The sequence below is a fragment of the Dendrobates tinctorius genome, unplaced genomic scaffold (genome assembly GCF_039654945.1).
Source record: "Dendrobates tinctorius isolate UK_male_01 unplaced genomic scaffold, ASM3965494v1 ptg000267l, whole genome shotgun sequence".
NCBI lineage: Eukaryota > Metazoa > Chordata > Amphibia > Anura > Dendrobatidae > Dendrobates > Dendrobates tinctorius.
Window position 1 is genome coordinate 443,789 of NW_027361934.1, and position 21,458 is coordinate 465,246.

A 21,458-nucleotide genomic window follows, 5' to 3' on the forward strand; every position below is an offset into this window, starting at 1 on the left:
ACCGCTTCAGTCACTAGAGGACAATCTGTCACTTATCAGTCATAACCATGGCGGCGGCCATTTTTCCTGAGTCACTTCCTATCATTTTACATTAGACGTCGGAAAAATGGCCCCATATATGTGAAGACGAGAATTTTCGGGAAAACATTGTGGCTGCAGACTTGTTACTCTGGACACGTGAGCAGAGCCTCTGACGTCATCATTGTGCGCGGTAGTTCAGTGCAGGACTGGACACTGGAGGTGAGGAGGCAGGATGGGGAGCCTGGTAGAGGTGGTGGGTGAGCGCTGTGGCTGGGGCTGTCCTGCTGGGACTTGTAGTTCTGCAGCTGTTAGCTTTGGCACTGGGAGTTGTTTGAAGGCTCTGGCTGCTGCCAGTGTAACAAACCCTCAGATGTGAGCAGTTGCACAGTTTCTGGACCTTAGCGGATAACCCGTGGATATTATGTATTCATTTATGTTGTGGATTTTCATGGCGATTTATTGCACTGTTTTTTTTATTGTTTTAATTCCTGTCTGCAGATTTTTTTTTCTTAATAAAAACTCTCCTTTATTCACCCTTCCCCGGTCCAGCGCTGAGTCTCTGACTCTGCTCCCGATGTCTGTCATTGTCTGCAGCGGTGACGTCACATTGATAGCACTGCAGCCAATCACAAGACGATAAGCTGAATAATTACATTAACAGACAGCAGGAGCAGCAGCGGAGACTCAGCGTCGGACCAGGGGAGGGTGAATAAGGCGTTTTTGGTAGAAGGGGGTAGAAAACCCCCCTGAAAATCCCTTTAAATCTTGATTAGAGATGTACCATAGCAAATCCGCAGCTGGAATTCCACATTGATTTCCGCATAGACCTGCTGCAGTATCAGCATAAGTTACTGTGGATTTTACCTTTCGTGGATTTGTGGCACCAAACTGCAGAAATAGTCTGCAGGAAGGATAAAGCGATACTCGCCCATCCCCCCGCCCAGCTCCCGGCCTCTAGTTCTTTTATGGGGGTTGGCTGATTGGTCGTCTCCTCGCTTCTCCTGTGTAATGAGACCGGCAGGCTGAGTGTTTTGCCCCCAAAATTCGGCACAATTCTCGCGGTGAACGTACTGCCCATGATCCGATGCAGGAAAGAACAATGAAGACAGGATATATCGAGGGAGTATAGCTGTCAATCGATATCAAGAGGAGCGGTGTTGAAGAGGGCTCTCCATACAGTAACCTCATACTTGCCGCTGCAATAATCCATTCTTTTTTTCTAGATTTAGGAAACATGTTGAACTCCTCACAAGGCACCGTGGGCAGTGATCCCGTCATTCTCGCCACAGCCGGATATGACCACACGGTGAGGTTTTGGCAAGCCCATAGCGGCATCTGTACACGGACCGTCCAGCACCAGGACTCTGTATCCTTCAGACATTTTCTTCATTATAGGGCAGGACTAGTCATCCGGGAGAGACGCTTGTCCCATACGGTTGTGTTTTTTTTATTTTTTTTTTTTATATCCATTCCTTCGTTTATAGCCCTATTGTTCAGCAGTGTATCTGACCTCCTGCAGGTTTTGTTTCTGCTTCATTGTGTTCCTTGACTGAAAGTTTTAGCAAGTGAACTCTCTGGAAGTGACTCCAGATCGCAGCATGATTGCAGCTGCAGGTGAGTGATAGTCAGTGATTTCTATCTGATAAGGGGTGGCCATACACCTTAGATAGCGGTCAGGCAAACTCCCCCATACACATACGCCCTCAGTGCGGCCGAATGATAATTCGTTTTTAATAGGGAGAGTAGAATAATGGGGGTTTTACACATAGCGATATTGCTAGCGATATCGCTATAACGTCACCGATTTTGTGACGTTATAGCGATATCGCTATGTGTGATACTTACCTCCGACCGGCGCCCCCGCTGTCCATTGCTGATCGCGCGAGAATGTCCGGCTCCATTTCTCGTCGGGCGCTTCCTGCTGGCGCCGACGAGCGACGTGTGGAGGCGAGCGGGAGGACATCAGGATCGCTGTGTGTGAAAGGTGAGTATCGTGTGCTGCATCGCTGCTGCATCACTGTGACATCTGCCTGTGTGACAGCTCACTAGCGATCATTTAGCGATGCACCAACGATCCTGACTGGGTCGGATCGCTGGTCGGATCACTGGTGCATCGCTAAATGTAAAGGGGCCTTAAGTCTATAGCCCCCGTTACACATAACGATGTCCCAATGATCCCACCAACGATCCGACATGGATGGGATCGCTGGGACATCGTTAGGCAGATCGCTGGTGAGCTGTCACATAGACAGCCCCTCCAGCGATCAGGACCAGCGAGCAAGCTGGTTTCTAATGTAAACATCGGGTATCCAGGAGCCGCGGCTCTTGGATACCCGATGTTTACCTTGGAAACCGGCGTACACGCTGGTTTCCAAGGTAAACATCGGGTATCTAAGAGCCACGCGGCTCCTGGATACCCGCTATTTACCTTGGAAACCAGCGTGTATGACGGTTTCCAAGGTAAACAGCGGGTATCCAAGAGCCGCAGCTCCTGGATACCCGATGTTTACATTAGAAACCAGCGTCGCTGATCGCTGGTCTCTCACTGTGATGCGTGCTGGCCAGCGGGAGACCAGCGATCAAAAAATGGCCCAGGCCGATCGAGCACGATCGGCGATACCCGGCAGGGGGGCCGGTCGCTGATCCCCGTCACACACAGCAATCTCGCTGGCGAGATCGCTGTGGCGTCACAAAATCAGCGATCTCGCTAGTGAGGCTAGTGACGGGCCTTAAGTCACATCTGTCAGCGACATCCCTGGGGGTGATAAAAGGATCAGGCATGGTATCCAGACTGGTTGCAGGTCTCCTGATCTGAACTCAACAGCCACACAGGAATATAGGAGTCTTTTGAATTTGGGGACAACTAGTCTGGGAGTTGCTATCCATACCAGAACTGTGAATTTCTAATGTTTAAAACCAGACTTAGAGGGAGGGTCATGAATCTCCCCCACAATACAAGAGATGGTGCAAATCGTTTTTTTGATCCTGTAATACTGTTCGGGAATTTAGATTGTGAGCCCCATCGTGGACAGCGATGATAATGTGTGCAAACTGTAAAGCGCTGCGGAATATGTTAGCGCTATATAAAAATAAAGATTATTATTATCTGCTCAAGTGTCCATATCAATAATCTGTGGTCGCCAGACTAGAGCCCTGGGAACCTCCTTCTACCTGCCAGCATCCATGACCCTTCTATTGATTAACAAGCCTCATGCGATGTAACATGTGCTTCACACCACACCGCTGATGTTGTGCCAGGCTGGCTAATCAAAACAGGAGTCGGGGATACCGTCAGATAGGAAGCGGTTCTTATGGCTTCTGTCCGGTGACCACAGATTATAGATCTGGACCTGAGTCCTGTGAATCGATGTGCACCTTTTCTACCCCATACATGTTAGATGATTGTCTGGCTTGATCAAGATCAATATTTTGTGTATAGGAATCTTTAAGGAGTTAACTGGTGGTATTCACTTCCTTATTGGGAGGTAAGGGGTGCAGCTGATGTTGCAGTGATGGCCTTGTGCCAAATAGCGACAGGTCTCATGTACAACCATAAGGTATTATACACCTGACTGATTAATTAGAGTTGGACTTGTCCATGATACTTTTGGGTGGCTGTCGAGAACTGTCAAGTGGTCTTCAGAGCCACCTTAGCAGACTCTCTGACCTCCCTATGCAGAAGTAAGAGGCGCTAACCCCTTTAAGGATAAGCCTTCAATGTTTGATTCCTATTGGTCCCACGTAGTACCTGACACGACATATGTCTGCGGCTGTGTCTGGAATTGCAGCGGAGCCAGGCGGTCATAATACTGACATTGCTGTGCCCCAGTGAGCCCTACTTCCCCTTCATTCTACTAAGTGTTGGGGGTCCTGGATAACCCCCATAACTGTGTTGCATATCTTATGATTCTTCCTTACCTCCTGCACTATACACATTGCATTCACGTGGTTTCCTAATCCGCCTCAGCCTTGTGCTCTTGTTCCCAGGATATCAGCACATCCGGATGTACGATCTGAACTCCAACAACCCCAATCCTGTTATAAACTATGACGGCGTCAGCAAGAACATCACTTCTGTTGGATTCCACGAGGATGGACGCTGGATGTATACAGGTGGAGAAGACTGTATGGCCCGGATATGGGACCTGAGGTATGACGTCTCTTGACTTCCTCTTCATTAGTGTTTGAGAATTTTTTTTGCTTTGGTGGATTTATGCTCCCATATAAATATTTTATTATATGAAGAAATAAAAGAGCCTGCGATCAGCTGAGCGCCATGGACCTGGTCTCTGTAAACCCCAGCGACCGGGTGTTATTTCCATGGAAAGCAGGATCTGGCTGAGCCTTGTCACCGCTACTACCAAGGAAATGTGGCCTCACATGCCAGCCGTAGAAATGTGTAAATGCATCAGGTTCACACGGCGTAAACCATTCTTAATACCTTTAGGACCAGACTTATTTTTTTTTTTTATCCATTTTTTTATAAATACAACAAGCTGGTGTTCCTGTGTTTGCTTTTATGCTGTGCTAGTGCATAGACATCTATTAGGGCATGCCGCTGGTATCCTTTTAACAGTCTTTCCAAAAAGACTGCGACTGCCCTGGGGATCTTTATCTTGTCTGAGGCTGTCACCTTAGTGTTGGCAATCATGGCTACAAGGCGGTTGTATACTGCCCGGTTTGGATTTTTCTTTGATCCGGGCAGTCGCGGCTACCTAAATATTTCTTAGGGTCCCGTTACACTAAATGATGCACCAGCGATCCCGACAACGATACGACCTGGTCAGGATTGCTGGTGCGTCGCTACATGATTGCTGGTGAGCTCTCAAACAGGCAGACTCACCAGCGATCAGGACCAGCGAGGACGCTGGTAACCAGGGTAAATAGCAGCGGGTAACTAAGTGCACGCGTCCCTTAGTTACCCGCTGTGTACCCTGGATACCAGCATGCTCGCGCTGGGAGCTGGTATCCAAGGTACCAGCTCCCAGCGCGAGCATGCTGGTTTCCAGGGTACACAGCGGGCAACTAAGGGACGCGCGCGCTTAGTTACCCGTTATTTACCTTGGATACCAGCTCCCAGCGTCTGCTTACAGCGCTGGGAGCTCGCTGATCGTTGGACTCCCACTGCCACACGCAGCGATGCATGCTGGCCAGCGGGAGACCAGTGATCAAAAAATGGCCCAGGACATTCCTGCACGATCATCGATACCCGGCGGGGTGGCCGGTCGCTGATGCGTGCCACACACAGCGAGATCGCTGATGCGTCACAAAATCGGTGACGCATCAGCGATCTCGTTAGCGATCTCGCTTAGTGTGAAGTACCCCTTACTTGTGAAAGAGTTTCCTACACAGAAGATCTTTTTATGGGGTTGTCTTGATTTGAAAACCCCTTTTAATCACTCCCATTTACCACACTGACTCTTCTGAATTTTTTTTTTATTCTCAGGTCACGAAACCTTCAGTGTCAGCGAATCTTCCAAGTAAATGCACCAATCAATTGTGTCGTTCTCCATCCCAACCAGGTAAGTGCCCTGCAGCGAGTCTTGAGGTATTTTGACACCTTAAAGGGGGTTTCTCCAGAGATTGAAAGATATACCCTACGCATGGGATAGAAGGGAACTTTCTGATCGCTAGGGGTTAAGACTGATAGGTCTCGTTCGTGGAATGGGTCTGGATGGTTGGACCCTCGGCAATCGTAGTGAATAGTCAGTGTTCACAAAGAAGGAAATCAACAAGGAAACTGTAACGGAGGTCTACCAAGCTGGGGTACCTCTTTAAGTACCACCCTGTGTTTCCGGAGGTCCACTCTGCGTTGGCTGGAGTCTGAATGAATGACGCTTGCTGGAATTCCTTGTTTACATGGGCGCATATAAAAGATCACTGCTTCTCCATGTATTTCCAGTCTGACAACACTTTACTCACAGGACACAGAATATATCACACAGATACAGAGGGCAGGCCAATAGAAAAGTGGCAGGCCAGACATACATTACAAAAGCCGCAGGTGGCCGGAGCCTGCCGATGTTTACTGTGGAAATTACAAAGGTGGGGGGAGGGCGGACAAAAGGGGAATGCTGATGCATTAGGGACATGCATCTCTCATAGAACCTATTATACATCCATATAACTGCACAACATATTCTGTGTGCTAAGAGTTTCTGTTACGTGTTACAGAACCAATCATTTCAGTTTGGCATGGCTGTCTAGAGCATATCCAGATCCTGGGGTTCAGGGGTGTGGATTGTGCTCCCCTAGGAGTCACTGTGCTGTACCATCTTCATACGTAGACTACACCAAAACCCGAAATATAAAGTGACTAAGTATCACCGCCCTGACAGGGAAAGCCCCCGCTGCGCCCTGGCGGATGGGCCCCAGGACCTGTCTCTTTTTTTGGTGTCTTTCGTCTTTTTTTTAATCGGCACCTTTTTTAAATTCCACTTTGTGTTTGCCTGTATGTCTTTTTTTTTGGTCGCCATTATGGGTGAGGTTTTGGGTGTTTCCAGATCTCTCCAGCCATTTCATCAATTTTGACATTTTAAAAAGTTGCCAAACTTTTGTTCAAATTTTAATCCAGTCCAATCCTCCTGGAGTGATTTTTTTTTTTTTTTTTATGCAGGCCTTGGAAGTTTTTCTGCATTGTAGCAGAACATGCAACTTTTTGCTTTAAGAAGGTAAATGGCAAAAATAAATAGAATATTTGATGTTGCGCAAAATTCATGAACCGCGTGCAACATATGGGGAAAATTTTAAGAAAAGAAAAAATTCTTGAATACCACCAGAAAAAAAAAAGAAAAGGGACATTTGTAAATTCTGAATTGAGTCCTTTTGTGTCTTGATTTATGTTTTGATTTCTGCTTGAAATCTCTGGATGGACAGATCTAAAGCCCCCCACATACATCAGACTGATGTCGACAGGTTCAGCCGGCTCTCTAATGTGTATGGGGCGCTGGTTGACGGTTCGTAGGGGAGAGATATTGATCGGCCATGTCTCGTTTTGTACTGCTGCTTGCTTTGTTCCCCTGGACAAGCAAGTCTCTATTTACTGGCAGCAAGCTGATGAGTTGAAACTAAAGTTTATTAGAAAGTTTCTGAAGTTTTTTAAAGGCTCCTCAGACCTTTAGTTTGACATTTCTATCGCGTCTCAGATTCAGCGGACATGATGCGTTACCTTATCCTATATATCTGGGTGTGATCGCAGTCGCTCGGCACAGACCCGAGTTCCCCCTTTCTTTCGACACGTGCACATAATGTTTTCCCGGCACTGTAAAAGTTGTCATTTAGTAAGGTTAGTCGGCCAGGTGTGTGCAGGCAGCTGGGCTTTACATGGGAGATACGCCCGGAGACACAATGCCACCTTGTTATTTGGCAGATTTCCCCTCATACAATGCTCTTTTGTGTCTGAACGGAGGAAAAATGTAATACTCCAAGCCCCCCGGTCCTGGGAACATATCTTACGGATGTAGGACTTTCTGCTACCAGACTATTTAAAGGGACAGGGTCAAGGTTACAATGTAGAGGTTACAAAAAGCCTAGAATTCTATAGTAACATTCTTTTTAATCCGGCAAGAAACATATAAATGGGGAGCTAAAATGTTCTATTGAAATGGTGCTTGTGAGACCTCTCTGCTCCATTCATTGTGTATGGGACAAGTGGAGACAGCCGAGGGCCCCGTTCTTGTGATCGAGGGACCCAACAAGTTATCACTTGTGTGTCCCAGTTCTACCAAGTGAGTTTCTTGCATCTTTGACGTTTGGCATAACGCCGGGTCCCTATGTATGATGCAAGCTCAGGAGCTGAGTCTGCACTGTATCCAGCAGATAACGGCCGTGTTATGTAGTTGGCCTTGTTTCTTTTTTTTATTATTTGCTCTGAAAAATTTTTTTTTTCTTTTTATTCTCTCTTTAGGGCGAGCTCATCGTGGGTGACCAGAGCGGAGCAATTCACATATGGGACCTCAAAACCGATCATAACGAGCAGCTTATTCCTGAGGCAGACGCAGCCGTCAATGCCGTCCACATAGACCCAGACGCCAGTTACATGGCCGCCGTCAACAGCTTTGTGAGTGCCGGTGTGTCATTTATGGCACCCACACCGATCCTGATAATGAAGGGGGTTGAAGAACTGCGTAGCTTTTTAATAATCTTGCTGGGCAAGGAAGTGTTGCCGGCCCTTTATTTATTTCAAAGGGGGTCTTGCTGCAGTTCCCTGCACTATGGGTGGCCGGGAATTTTCACTCGCTGCTACTTACTGCCATCGAATGGAAAAATCCTTTAAATGCCCTAAGTCCTCACCTTGGTTTTGCACTTAGGTACATATAATATTCTATTGTTATCCCTCCCTCCCTGTAAATCATATCTTAGCTGCACTGTTTGCTAAGGTTGTGCCAAATGGTGATAGTTCCACAATCTTAAAGGGGTGGTCTCCAGCATTGCAAACCAGTTGGGTTTTTTGGCCGCAATTCACACTTGATTTTGCTATCATGGACCACGATGTGCAGCCCACCATGTAATGTGTATGGAAGGGCCTCTCCGTTCTCTCTCCCCCACCCCGACAACAGATGACTGGGAAGAGAAAGATCGGGCAGCTTGTTTTCAACCTGTCCCATCATTTGTAGGGGGGTGGGGATGGGGGAGTCTGTCAGCTGCTTATTCCACTTCCCACTGAGGAGATGCATGCTCTCGTGTATGTGCGCATGTATGTGGAATCAGGAAGAAAGACTTATGGCTGCTGTGTGCGGATTGTCTCCTAACCTTTATACTTCATATTAGGGAAATTGCTTTGTCTGGAACCTGACAGGAGGCCTCGGGGAAGATCTCACACAACTCATCCCTAAAACGAAAATCCCTTCTCACAGTCGCTGCGCGCTCAGCTGTAAATTCAGCCCGGATTCCACGTGAGTGTGCACAGAGCGATGTCCCAACTCCCAGTGTGAACGTGCGGATCTGTCATCTGCAGTCATAATACAAATGTGCTGAGCGACTTTGTATGTGACCCCCTTTTCCCTTCCAGACTCCTGGCGACGTGTTCTGCTGACCAGACCTGCAAAATATGGAGGACATCAAACTTCTCTCTGATGACAGAGCTGAGCATCAAGAGTAATAACCCAGGAGAGACGTCACGAGGCTGGATGTGGGACTGCGCCTTCTCAGGGGACTCACAATACATTGTAACTGGTATGAATAGTGTTCTTTGTTATATATTTACCCCACCATAGAAAGTTACATCCTGTATTATACCCCAGAGCTGCACTCACTATTCTGCTGGTGCATTCACTGTGTACATACATTACATTACTAATCCTGAGTTACATCCTGTATTATACTCCAGAGCTGCACTCACTATTCTGCTGGTGCAGTCACTGTGTACATACAGTTGTGGCCAAAAGTATTGACACCCCTGCAATTCTATCAGATAATACTCAGTTTCTTCCTGAAAATGATTGCAAACACAAATTCTTTGGTATTATTATCTTCATTTAATTTGTCTTAAATGAAAAAAACACAAAAGAGAATGAAGCAAAAAGGAAAACATTGATCATTTCACACAAAACTCCAAAAATGGGTCAGACAAAAGTATTGGCACCCTTAGCCTAATACTTGGTTGCACACCTTTAGCCAAAATAACTGTGACCAACCGCTTCCGGTAACCATCAATGAGTTTCTTACAATGCTCTGCTGGAATTTTAGACCATTCTTCTTTGGCAAACTGCTCCAGGTCCCTGATATTAGAAGGGTGCCTTCTCCAAACTGCCATTTTTAGATCTCTCCACAGGTGTTCTATGGGATTCAGGTCTGGACTCATTGCTGGCCCCCTTAGAAGTCTCCAGTGCTTTCTCTCAAACCATTTTCTAGTGCTTTTTGAAGTATGTTTTGGGTCATTGTCCTGCTGGAAGACCCATGACCTCTGAGGGAGACCCAGCTTTCTCACACTGGGCCCTACATTATGCTGCAAAATTTTTTGGTAGTCTTCAGACTTCATAATGCCATGCACATGGTCAAGCAGTCCAGTGCCAGAGGCAGCAAAGCAACCCCAAAACATCAGGGAACCTCCGCCATGTTTGACTGTAGGGACCGTGTTTTTTTTCTTTGAATGCCTCTTTTTTTTCTCCTGTAAACTCTATATTGATGCCTTTGCCCAAAAAGCTCTACTTTTGTCTCATCTGACCAGAGAACATTCTTCCAAAACGTTTTAGACTTTTTCAGGTAAGTTTTGGCAAACTCCAGCCTGGCTTTTTTATGCCTCAGGTAAGAAGTGGGGTCTTCCTTGGTCTCCTACCATACAGTCCCTTTTCATTCAGACGCCGACGGATAGTATGGGTTGACACTGTTGTACCCTTGGACTGCAGGGCAGCTTGAACTTGTTTGGATGTTAGTCGAGGTTCTTTATCCAACATCCGCACAATCTTGCATTGAAATCTCTTGTCAATTTTTCTTTTCCGTCCACATCTAGGGAGGTTAGCCACAGTGCCATGGGCTTTACACTTCTTGATGACACTGCGCACGGTAGACACAAGAACATTCAGGTCTTTGGAGATGGACTTGTAGCCTTGAGATTGCTCATGCTTCCTCACAATTTGGTTTCTCAAGTCCTCAGACAGTTCTTTAGTCTTCTTTCTTTTCTCCATGCTCAATGTGGTACACACAAGGACACAGGACAGAGGTTGAGTCAACTTTAATCCATGTCAACTGGCTGCAAGTGTGATTTAGTTATTGCCAACACCTGTTAGGTGCCACAGGTAAGTTACAGGTGCTGTTAATTACTCAAATTAGAGAAGCATCACATGATTTTTCGAACAGTGCCAATACTTTTGTCCACCCTCTTTTTTATGTTTTGTGTGGAATTATATCCAATTTGGCTTTAGGACAATTCTTTGTGTTTTTTTCATTTAAGACAAATTAAATGAAGATAATAATAACAAAGAATTTGTGTTTGCAATCATTTTCAGGAAGAAACTGAGTATTATCTGACAGAATTGCAGGGGTGTCAATACTTTTGGCCACAACTGTACGTTACATTACTGATCCTGAGTTACATCCTGTATTATACCCCAGAGCTGCACTCACTATTCTGCTGGTGCAGTCACTGTGTACATACATTACATTACTGATCCTGAGTTACATCCTGTATTATACCCCAGAGCTGCACTCACTATTCTGCTGGTGCAGTCACTGTGTACATACATTATATTACTCATCCTGAGTAACATCCTGTATTATACCCCAGAGCTGCACTCACTATTCTGCTGGTGCAGTCACTGTATACATACATTACATTACTGATCCTGAGTTACCTCCTGTATTATACTCCAGAGCTGCACTCACTATTCTGCTGGTGCAGTCACTGTGTACATACATTACTGATTCTGTGTTACATCCTGTATTATACTCCAGAGCTGCACTCACTATTCTGCTGGTGCAGTCACTGTGTACATACATTACATTACTGATCCTGAGTTACATCCTGTATTATACCCCAGAGCTGCGCTCACTATTCTGCTGGTGCTGTCACTGTGTACATACATTACTGATTCTGTGTTACATCCTGTATTATACTCCAGAGCTGCACTCACTATTCTGCTGGTGGAGTCACTGTGTACATACATTACATTACTGATCCTGAGTTACATCCTGTATTATACCCCAGAGCTGCACTCACTATTCTGCTGGTGCAGTCACTGTGTACATACATTATATTACTCATCCTGAGTAACATCCTGTATTATACCCCAGAGCTGCACTCACTATTCTGCTGGTGCAGTCACTGTGTACATACATTACATTACTGATCCTGAGTTACCTCCTGTATTATACTCCAGAGCTGCACTCACTATTCTGCTGGTGCAGTCACTGTGTACATACATTACTAATTCTGTGTTACATCCTGTATTATACTCCAGAGCTGCACTCACTATTCTGCTGGTGCAGTCACTGTGTACATACATTACATTACTGATCCTGAGTTACATCCTGTATTATACCCCAGAGCTGCACTCACTATTCTGCTGGTGCAGTCACTGTGTACATACTTTACATTACTGATCCTGAGTTACATCCTGTATTATACCCCAGAGCTGCACTCACTATTCTGCTGGTGCAGTCACTGTGTACATACATTACATTACTGATCCTGAGTTACAGCCTGTATTATACCCCAGAGCTGCACTCACTATTCTGCTGGTGCAGTCACTGTGTACATACATTACATTACTGATCCTGAGTTACAGCCTGTATTATACCCCAGAGCTGCACTCACTATTCTGCTGGTGCAGTCACTGTGTACATACATTACATTACTGATCCTGAGTTACATCCTGTATTATACCCCAGAGCTGCACTCACTATTCTGCTGGTGCAGTCACTGTGTGCATACATTATATTACTCATCCTGAGTTACATCCCCAGAGCTGCACTCACTATTCTGCTGGTGTAGTTGTATATTTAGCCTTCTGCTTTCTCCTCCAGCCTCGTCTGATAACCTGGCTCGGCTTTGGTGTGTGGAGACCGGAGAAATCAAGAGGGAGTACAGCGGTCACCAGAAGGCAGTGGTCAGCCTAGCTTTTAATGACAGCGTCCTGGGGTAATCCGCTCATGATCTGATTTGACTTAATATAAGACTTTGCTCTCCGGCCTGAGATGACACCGGGCAGGTGAGGATGTGACTCTTTGACCTCAGGGGACTCTTATTTGGAGGATTCCTCTCTTGCGGTGTAATAAAGCTGTAAATGATCGGAGTCCTGCACTGAAAAGTGATGTATTTTTAATATGTAATCACACATACAAGGTGGAGTATACAAACAGGAATCTGGCATCTCGGTGTATATTCGTCCCCCACTTCTGTCACCGGGGGAGGAACATCTGATTTGTGGATCAGTCGTCCTTGTTGTCGGAGACGTGGTACATTGCACAGTCCAGCTGTCACTAAAGAGTTAACAGGAAACGGCACCGATCAATCCAAAACTAACTCCTCCCACAATTTGTGCAAAATCTGCGAGGGAGGAATTGGCCACACTGGGAGGAGTCCATATTTTTTTGGGAAGGGAGTATGTTCAGCCTAGTCGGGCAGGTAGTAGAAGCAGACGGACACGCAGATGTTGTTAGGGAAGCAGATGTCGATGCAGAGGTAAATGAGGCGTCTCGTCGGGCCTGCAGCGACCAGAGAACAGCGTTTTATGCACAGCACATTAGATTGTTACCAGCTGGGGGCGTGTCCCTGCACAGTTTGACACTGTCCAATCAGTGCTCACGTTGTAGGAACACACCCCCTCTTATCAATAAGGAAGAAAAATGGCAGCCTCCGTTGTCAAATAATTCAAATATCCAGGAGGAATAACAGAGGAACGGCACAACCCAAAGCTCTGGGAAAAGATTCTCCCGAATCGTCACTTTACGGCTAATACAAATATTTATTAAAACAGTGCCGTCAGGAGCGGTACAAGATCCCCTTTAAGGCCTACTCACCTTCACTCTTTTTTACCCAATAAATAGGAAGCTGGTCACACAACATCTGTACAGGTTCCCCTACAAGTTCATGGTTGACTTTCCGACCTCCTATTACACCCAGGAACTCGCGATAGTAACGTGTTCTGTTGTTCTGCAGGAAAAGGACCCCATCCTGTTAAAAACAAAAAAAAACCAAAACACATACATTATATCATATGACCCCAGGCCGGGAGGTAATATGGCATTTTTTTCATTTTATGATTCCAGTAGTAAAAAAAAAAATCAAATGATAACATTTTGGCCACCTGCAGCCACCACCAGGGGGAGCTTGTGAGCTTTCAGTATACAGTTTGAATGTGATCTCCCCCTAGTGGTGACTGCAGATATGAGGAATTTTTGTAAAAACATCACGATGATGGGACATTGACTGATCTTGTACTTGTGCAAATAACTTGAGATGTGAATAAATCCATAGTTGTGATGATGTAATATCTAACCTTGGCTACAGACATATTTAGGAAGGACTGGATATTTTCTATATCTTTCATCTCCATCCGTCGAAGGAAACAGGATTTCTCTCCAGCAGCCTTATAGCAAACCAGTCCCTAGGAAATATATAGGATGAGTAGTCAGTGGGGGCTTTAGTTAAAAAAAAAAAAAATACAATGAATGAATATTAACATATTAAAGGGACGTGACTCGTATGAGTGTGGATCAGTGTGGGGTTGGCATCCTGCGGCCTTCCAACACTTAAAGGGGTTGTCCATGCATCTAATATTGATGGGTCATCGATATCAGATCAGTTGGGTTTTTCCATAATAAAACATTTTCCGAGAATCTTTTCTTCAAGTTTTGTATTGTATTGTACCTCTGTTGTTCCTCCTGGCATTATATGATACATAGATATTTAGGGGTGGGGTACCTGGCACTGTCCAATCAGTGCTCGCAGGACTAAGATATGTAGGGATACACCCACTGACAAAGAGATTGCCAGGAGGAATAATAGAGGGATGGAAAAAAAAACCCCAGAATGTGGGCAATCCTCCTATATAATACAGGTCACATTAAATGTGTCCCGTTATGTCATACACCCGTCACCGCTCACATGTTTGCTGTCAAATAAGACCACCGACGTCTGATTTCTGGAGGTCACCCGATAGGTGACCGTATTCCTCCGCTTGTCGGTAATGGCAGACTGGTTCACGGAGGAGCCCTGCAGGTTTTTGTAGGTCAGCCGGACAACCTGTAAGAGAGGCTGAAAGTAACGGCTTTAAGTGTCTGATGTAGAGAAAAGGAGGAGGCCGCTTTACTCCTGCACCTTATTTACCCTAGCTGGCTTTTTTTTTTGCCGCCCCCCCCCCCCCCCCCCCCGCCAAATAAATGACATCATGGCAGCCACTTATCTCCACGATCCATAGAAATAACATACGTGCTTACTCACTTCTTATGCCTTTGTCACAGGCAGCCTTGACCTCACTAATGTAAAGACCGGTCACTTTCCCCCACGAGATCAACACACTCCTCTTCTGCTGCCAGACTAGAGACCTTTCCAATTTACTAATTACCTAATGCTTGTTCCACAGCTGATCCTCCTGACTCCCTGTACACTGACACACTTGGCTCTGAGTAGCCGCTGCCAGATTTCTCCCCCCTCTTCCCCGCACTAATGGCTCATCACCTGTGCAAACAAAGGATTGAGCATGCTGAATCGCAGACATGTCCGACTCTTCTCTCCCTGCTGTGGAGGAAAGTCAGGACCTCTCTTCATACATTAAATGAACTTCTAGTGCTGCTAAAATTGGCAGGACGGGCTGCTGTTCATCTAATCTATTTGGCAGCATAAGGGTTAATCTAAAGATGTCGGAGAGAATGCGAAAAATAGACAATCACTTTATAGAAAGTGATCATCTCAAAAAATCGCTCCATGGTGTGGGCGGGGCTTTTATTTTCTACAGGAAGTGGGGGTGTGGCTTTGTATTTCTATAGGAAGTGGGGGGCGGATCTTTGTCTCTTTACAGGAAGTGAGGGCGGGACTTTGACTTTCTATAGGAAGTGAGGGTGGGACTTTGACTTTCTATAGGAAGTGGGGGCTGATCTTTGTCTCTTTACAGGAAGTGAGGGCGGGACTTTGACTTTCTATACGAAGTGGGGGGCTGATCTTTGTCTCTTTACATGAAGTGAGGGTGGGACTTTGACTTTCTATACGAAGTGGGGGGCTGATCTTTGTCTCTTTACAGGAAGTGATGGTGGGACTTTGACTTTCTATAGGAAGTGGGGGGCTGATCTTTGTCTCTTTACAGGAAGTGAGGGCGGGACTTTGACTATAGTAAGTGGGGGCTGATCTTTGTCTCTTTACAGGAAGTGAGGGCGGGACTTTGACTATAGTAAGTGGGGGCTGATCTTTGTCTCTTTACAGGAAGTGAGGGCGGGACTTTGACTTTCTATAGGAAGTGGGGGCTGATCTTTGTCTCTTTACAGGAAGTGAGGGCGGGACTTTGACTTTCTATAGGAAGTGAGGGCGGGACTTTGACTTTCTATAGGAATTGAGGGCGGGACTTTGACTTTCTATAGGAAGTGAGGGCGGGACTTTGACTTTCTATAGGAATTGAGGGCGGGACTTTGACTTTCTATAGGAAGTGGGGTCTGGACTTTGACTTTGGGAAGTGGGAGCCGGGCTTTGTCTCTTTACAAGAAGTGAGAGTGGGGCATTGTCTTCCTATAGGAAGGGGGCAGGGCTTTGTCTCTCTATAGGAAGTTGGTGTATGTCTACAGGAAGTGGGGCGGATCTTTGTCTCTACATGAAGTAGGGGCAGGTCTTTGTCTTTCTATAGGTATCGGGGGCAGGGTTTTGTATTTTTATAGGAAGTGGGGCCAGTTTTTGTCACTGTATAAAAAGATGGGGCTGTGCTTTGTCGTTCTACTCCGACAATCTGCAAATATTCACAACAGAAAGGTGTACTTCTGAGTTGCGGAACCCTAGCTATTGGACAGGGCATGAATAGTGCATGCTGGGAACAGTTCTAGGACATATTGGACTGGTATGTTCACTGAAAACTGTTTTACCTTGCCGGGGGGAATGAAGGCAGAAAGTTTTCTACAGGCTTTTGGTGAAAGGATAGGTACACTTTAAGGTGTTCAAATACATTAGATAAAAATCTGACTATTGTCTTTATGGGGACACTATTTGCCTGGCAGCAGCTTACTCCACTCTCCTAATTCAGAACACATGCATGCTCAGCTAAACCGAGTGTGCATATATATATATATATATATATATATATAGGCCTATAGACAGAGTAGTAACAATGAGTTCATACCTTGGCTTTATTATCTTTCCATCCTAAAACTCCGACCACACTTATGCCCACGATGGAGAAGAGCAGAGCAACGACCAGGAAGCCCCAGAATATCCTAGTGGCAGCTTTCGATCTTCCCCGAGGTCCTCTTTCAGTGGGAGGCTGGAGGAAAATAGATGTATTCAGTGTTGGTCACTTATTGCCAGCTGCCAGCTATGTAACTCAGCCGGCACCCATGACGAGTGGAGCTGGCTCGTCTCCTGAGTGCCACCGCTAAAGGGCTAATACTGGTTCCGACCACAAGATGGAGCAAAGCAACATTCTGCATAATGTCTACATGTATGTAGTGAGCTCCCCCTAGTGGTACGCATCTTAGCAAATTATCACCTGGTTATTGTTTCCACCTCCAGTCCCTAAAAGCAGAGTAGAGTCCCATAGAAAATAAATGGGTCAGTGGTGCCTTTTTTGCAGTCATTACCCCATTTAACCAAGTCACTTCAGTACCCCGAACCTGGGATCGGTGAGGGTCTCGGCGGTGGGCAAACAGAAAATATAATTTACTTCTGTCTATATACTTAGAATTTGGAGCTATCTCTGATCACAGCTGTTTAACCCCTTTAACTGCTGCTGTCGATATGGAGTACAAACCAACAGAGGTTCAAGTCCCACAAGGGGGACTAAAATAAAGTGAAAAGTACCGGTCATTTAAAAAAAAAAAAAAATCTGGTGTAAAAACGGACCCATGAGTCATCTCCTATTCTCATCCGTTTTGCGGAGGCTGAGGTTATGGTGGTCCATTAAAAATGGCTGAAAAACATAAGACATGGTTTGTTTTTTTGTGGATGAAAAGCGGATGATTTTCCATCCATACGCTTGTCAGTTTTTCATCCTTTTTTTTTCTCTGATCCATTGCTATGAGTCAATGTATAATTAATAAAAATATATTAAAAAAACATATGAAGTCTACCTGCTTCAGTTTTTATATACAGATTCGACAAATAGCAGAAACAAGAGAAAAATGGTCGTATCATCGTATGTAGAATAAATGGACACGGAGGTGTGAATGTAGCCATAGGGAAATGTCTCTGTACTTGTCCATCATGTCAGAAAACTTAAGCAATTTTTTTTACTATCATTGGAACCCTAGAAAAGCCATCCACCAAATCACTCATCCCTGTTCTTTGCAAATTAAGTTGGGTTGCCCACCCAAAAAAATTACCAAAAAGAAGATCCAGAGGGGGCGGCAGTATATTGAAATGTTATAAATGGTTAAAAAATATTAATAAAAATCTAAATTACTAGACTTAATAGAATGTAATAAATTGGTGGCAAAAAATTTTTTTTAAAAATTTGTAAACGGAAGAAATACCAAAAATCACCCAGGAATTTGCCAATTAGTCCCCCCTTTTATTATAGGGTCACATGACTGTCCCCAGAATTTGGCCAGTAAGGCGCCCGCGCATCTTACCGTTGAGTCTGCGCTCCCCTCCATGCTGTGCTGCAGTCCCAATCTCTGCCAGTCCTTGCAATGTGCAGATTGTGCATGGTCCGGGGACGGCGAGGGGTGAAGGGCGCGTCCATCAACACCCGAGCAGCTAGCACCTCCAGAGCCACCTTCTCCACCAGGCTCCACCTGAGAAACTCGAGAGGCAGGAATGTAACAATGGCCGGGCTGTGATGAGAAACTGCAAGACGAGAAAAGAAAGGGCCCCCCTGGAACTGGAGGCAGTGAGATGGAAACACAAACCCGGGCTTTGTACTAAGGGGGGAAAAGGCAAAAAAAAAAGGCCTTATCGGTGGCAGGATGGAGAGGACGCCAAGTGCACACATTCCTGCCTCTCAGCAAGTCACAAAAGACATAGTGTGCAGGAAAAGCGGGGATGGACTGGAAGAAAGACTACTTCAAGGAATAGGACAGACCCTACTGGGCCACCTGCCAGGCAGTAACACGGGTCACCAACCGTGGAGGGTGGCCAGACCCAACCTGGACTGACAGCTGCGGAGATCCGCACCCGACCTCTCCAAGAGGTCAACCTCATACCCATTACAATGTCTTGAGTACAGGCTTGGACTGGCCCACAGGAGAGAGGGAGAATCCTCTGGTGGGCCGCTGTGCAGGAGTGGTATATGAGCAGCACTTGGCAATATGTACTTGTATCACTTTGTGCACACAATGACGACATCTTATTTATCTAACAATCTCCCCAGCTCACTGTTATATACACTGCTCAAAAAAATAAAGGGAACACTTAACAAACAGAATATAACTCCAAGTAAATCAAACTTCTGTGAAATCAAACTGTCCACTTAGGAAACAACACTGATTGACAATCAATTTCACATGCTGTTGTGCAAATGGAATAAACAGATGAAAATTGTTGGCAATTATCAAGACACCCTCAATAAAGGAGAGGTTCTGCAGGTGGGGACCACAGACCACATCTTAGTACCAATGCTTTCTGGCTGATGTTTTTGTCACTTTGAATGTTGGTTGTGCTTTCACACTCGTGGTAGTATGAAACGGACTCTATAACCCACACAAGTGGCTCAGGTAGTGCAGCTCATCCAGGATGGCACATCAATGCGAGCTGTGGCAAGAAGGTTTGCTGTGTCTGTCAGTGTAGTGTCCAGAGGCTGGGGGCGCTACCAGGAGACAGGCCAGTACACCAGGAGACGTGGAGGGGGCTGTAGGAGGGCATCAACCCAGCAGCAGGACCGCTACCTCCGCCTTTGTGCAAGGAGGAACACTGCCAGAGCCCTGCAAAATGACCTCCAGCAGGCCACAAATGTTCATGTGTCTACACAAATGGTTAGAAACTGACTCCATGAGGAGAGTCTGAGGGCCCAATGTCCACAAATGGGGGTTGTGCTCACAGCCCAACACCGTGCAGGACGCTTGGCATTTGCCACAGAGCACCAAGATTGGCAAATTCGTCACTGGTGCCCTGTGTTTTTCACAGATGAAAGCAGGTTTGCACTGAGCACATGTGACAGACATGACAGAGTCTGGAGACGCTGTGGAGAGCGATCTGCCTGCAACATCCTTCAGCATGACCGGTTTGGCAGTGGGTCAGTAATGGTGTGGGGTGGCATTTCTTTGGAGGGCCGCACAGCCCTCCATGTGCTCGCCAGAGGTAGCCTGGCTCCCATTAGGTACCGAGATGAGATCCTCAGACCCCTTGTGAGACCATATGCTGGTGCGGTTGGCCCTGGGTTCCTCCTAATGCAGGACAATGCCAGATCTCATGGGACTGGAGTCTGTCAGCAGTTCCTGCAAGATGAAGGCATTGAAGCTATGGACTGGCCCGCTCATTCCCCAGACCTGAATCCGATTGAGCACATCATGTCTCGCTCCATCCACCAACGTCACGTTGCACCAGACTGTCCAGTAGTTGGCGGATGCTTTAGTCCAGGTCTGGGAGGAGATCCCTCAGGAGAACATCCGCAACCTCATCAAGAGCATGCCCAGGTGTTGTACAGTAGGGAAGTTACACAGGCACGTGGTGGCCACACACACTACTGAGCATCATTTTGACTTGTTTTGACTCCAAATCCAGGCCTCCACTGGGTAATAAATTTGATTTCCATTGATGATTTTTGTGTGATTTTGTTGTCATCACATTCAACTTTGTACAGAACAAAGTATTCAATGAGAATATTTCAGACATTCAGATCTAGGATGCAGGGCTGTGGAGTCGGAGTCGTGGAGTCGGTGCTCATTTTGGTGGAGTCGGAGTTGGTGTCGGTATAAAATGGTCCGACTCCTAAAATATATAATAAATTGGGTACAGTAGTTCAATGCAGAATATGCTGAATATTTTTTCATAGGAGTTTGGGAAAGTTATGAAATGTCCTATAAATGACTGTTCTATTCCTGATCTAAGGCTACATTCACACACAGCGTTTTTCCTGCGTATTTTGAGGATACGTTTTTCAGTTGCAAAAGCAGATCAGCTTTTTAAAAAACCGCATCACCTGAAAGGTTTTTGAGCTCATAGATAATGTTTTCAATAGCAAAAGCAGATTAGAAATCTGCTCTATCTATCTATATATCCATTTATCCATATCTGTCTATCCATATCATATCTGTACCAAAAAGAATGAAAGCTGGGTAGCACACAGACTAACACTCCTTTTTTTTTAGCACCAGTCAGGTACACCTCATAGCTGCCCAAAAGGGCGCCCAGGACAGGCATTGCTCATCTTCAGTAACATCAACATCAATTGATAGTTGGAATAAATAGACTGCATTCATCACCACATCTTCTTAAGGTGCAGGCTTTATTTCAAGTGTAGGGGTGTGCAGTATGAGGTTCTGCAGCAGCTGAGGTGTGCAGTATGAAATTCTGCGGAACAGTATGAGATTCTGCCCCCCCCCCAGGTTTGATCCTGGCTACGCCCATAGTGTGAATGTAGCCTGAGGATCTAGGCTTTATCTTAGCCGAGATAAGTAATAGTGTGTGTGTGTGTATATATATATATATATATATACACACAGTACAGACCAAAAGTTTGGACACACCTTCTCAATCAAAGCGTTTTCATGACTATGAAAATTGTAGATTCACTCTGAAGGCATCAAAACTATGAATTAACACATGTGGAATAATGTAATTAACAAAAAAGTGTGAAACAACTGAAAATATGTCTTATATTCTAGGTTCTTCAAAGTAGTCACCTTTTGCTTTGATTACTGCTTTG

The 21,458-nt window shown here is 45.7% G+C and overlaps 2 protein-coding genes across 4 annotated transcripts; one reads left to right on the forward strand and one right to left on the reverse strand.

Moving 5' to 3' along the window:
* Positions 1-90: 90 nt before the first annotated feature.
* Positions 91-12,752, forward strand: MLST8 (MTOR associated protein, LST8 homolog). Of its 3 annotated transcripts, none has more exons than XM_073559258.1 (9): positions 91-240; positions 1,245-1,387; positions 1,584-1,635; positions 4,009-4,171; positions 5,468-5,543; positions 7,928-8,080; positions 8,791-8,915; positions 9,032-9,195; positions 12,484-12,752. In XM_073559258.1, exons 2-9 carry the CDS (start codon positions 1,256-1,258, stop codon positions 12,600-12,602), a joined length of 984 nt encoding a protein of 327 aa, XP_073415359.1. In that variant the 5' UTR covers positions 91-240; positions 1,245-1,255; the 3' UTR covers positions 12,603-12,752. The 3 variants fall into 3 exon arrangements, with proteins under 3 accessions (XP_073415359.1, XP_073415361.1, XP_073415360.1); XM_073559260.1 differs by lacking the exon at positions 91-240 and adding an exon at positions 254-274; XM_073559259.1 differs by lacking the exon at positions 91-240 and adding an exon at positions 370-393.
* A 57-nt stretch (positions 12,753-12,809) lies between these two features.
* On the reverse strand, positions 12,810-18,539 carry BRICD5 (BRICHOS domain containing 5). The gene is made up of 6 exons (XM_073559261.1): positions 18,226-18,539; positions 16,779-16,919; positions 14,567-14,716; positions 13,959-14,066; positions 13,480-13,633; positions 12,810-13,164 (listed from the first exon to the last, which is right to left on the reverse strand). Exons 1-6 carry the CDS (start codon positions 18,247-18,249, stop codon positions 13,073-13,075), a joined length of 669 nt encoding a protein of 222 aa, XP_073415362.1. The 5' UTR covers positions 18,250-18,539; the 3' UTR covers positions 12,810-13,072.
* Between the last annotated feature and the right edge of the window lie 2,919 nt (positions 18,540-21,458).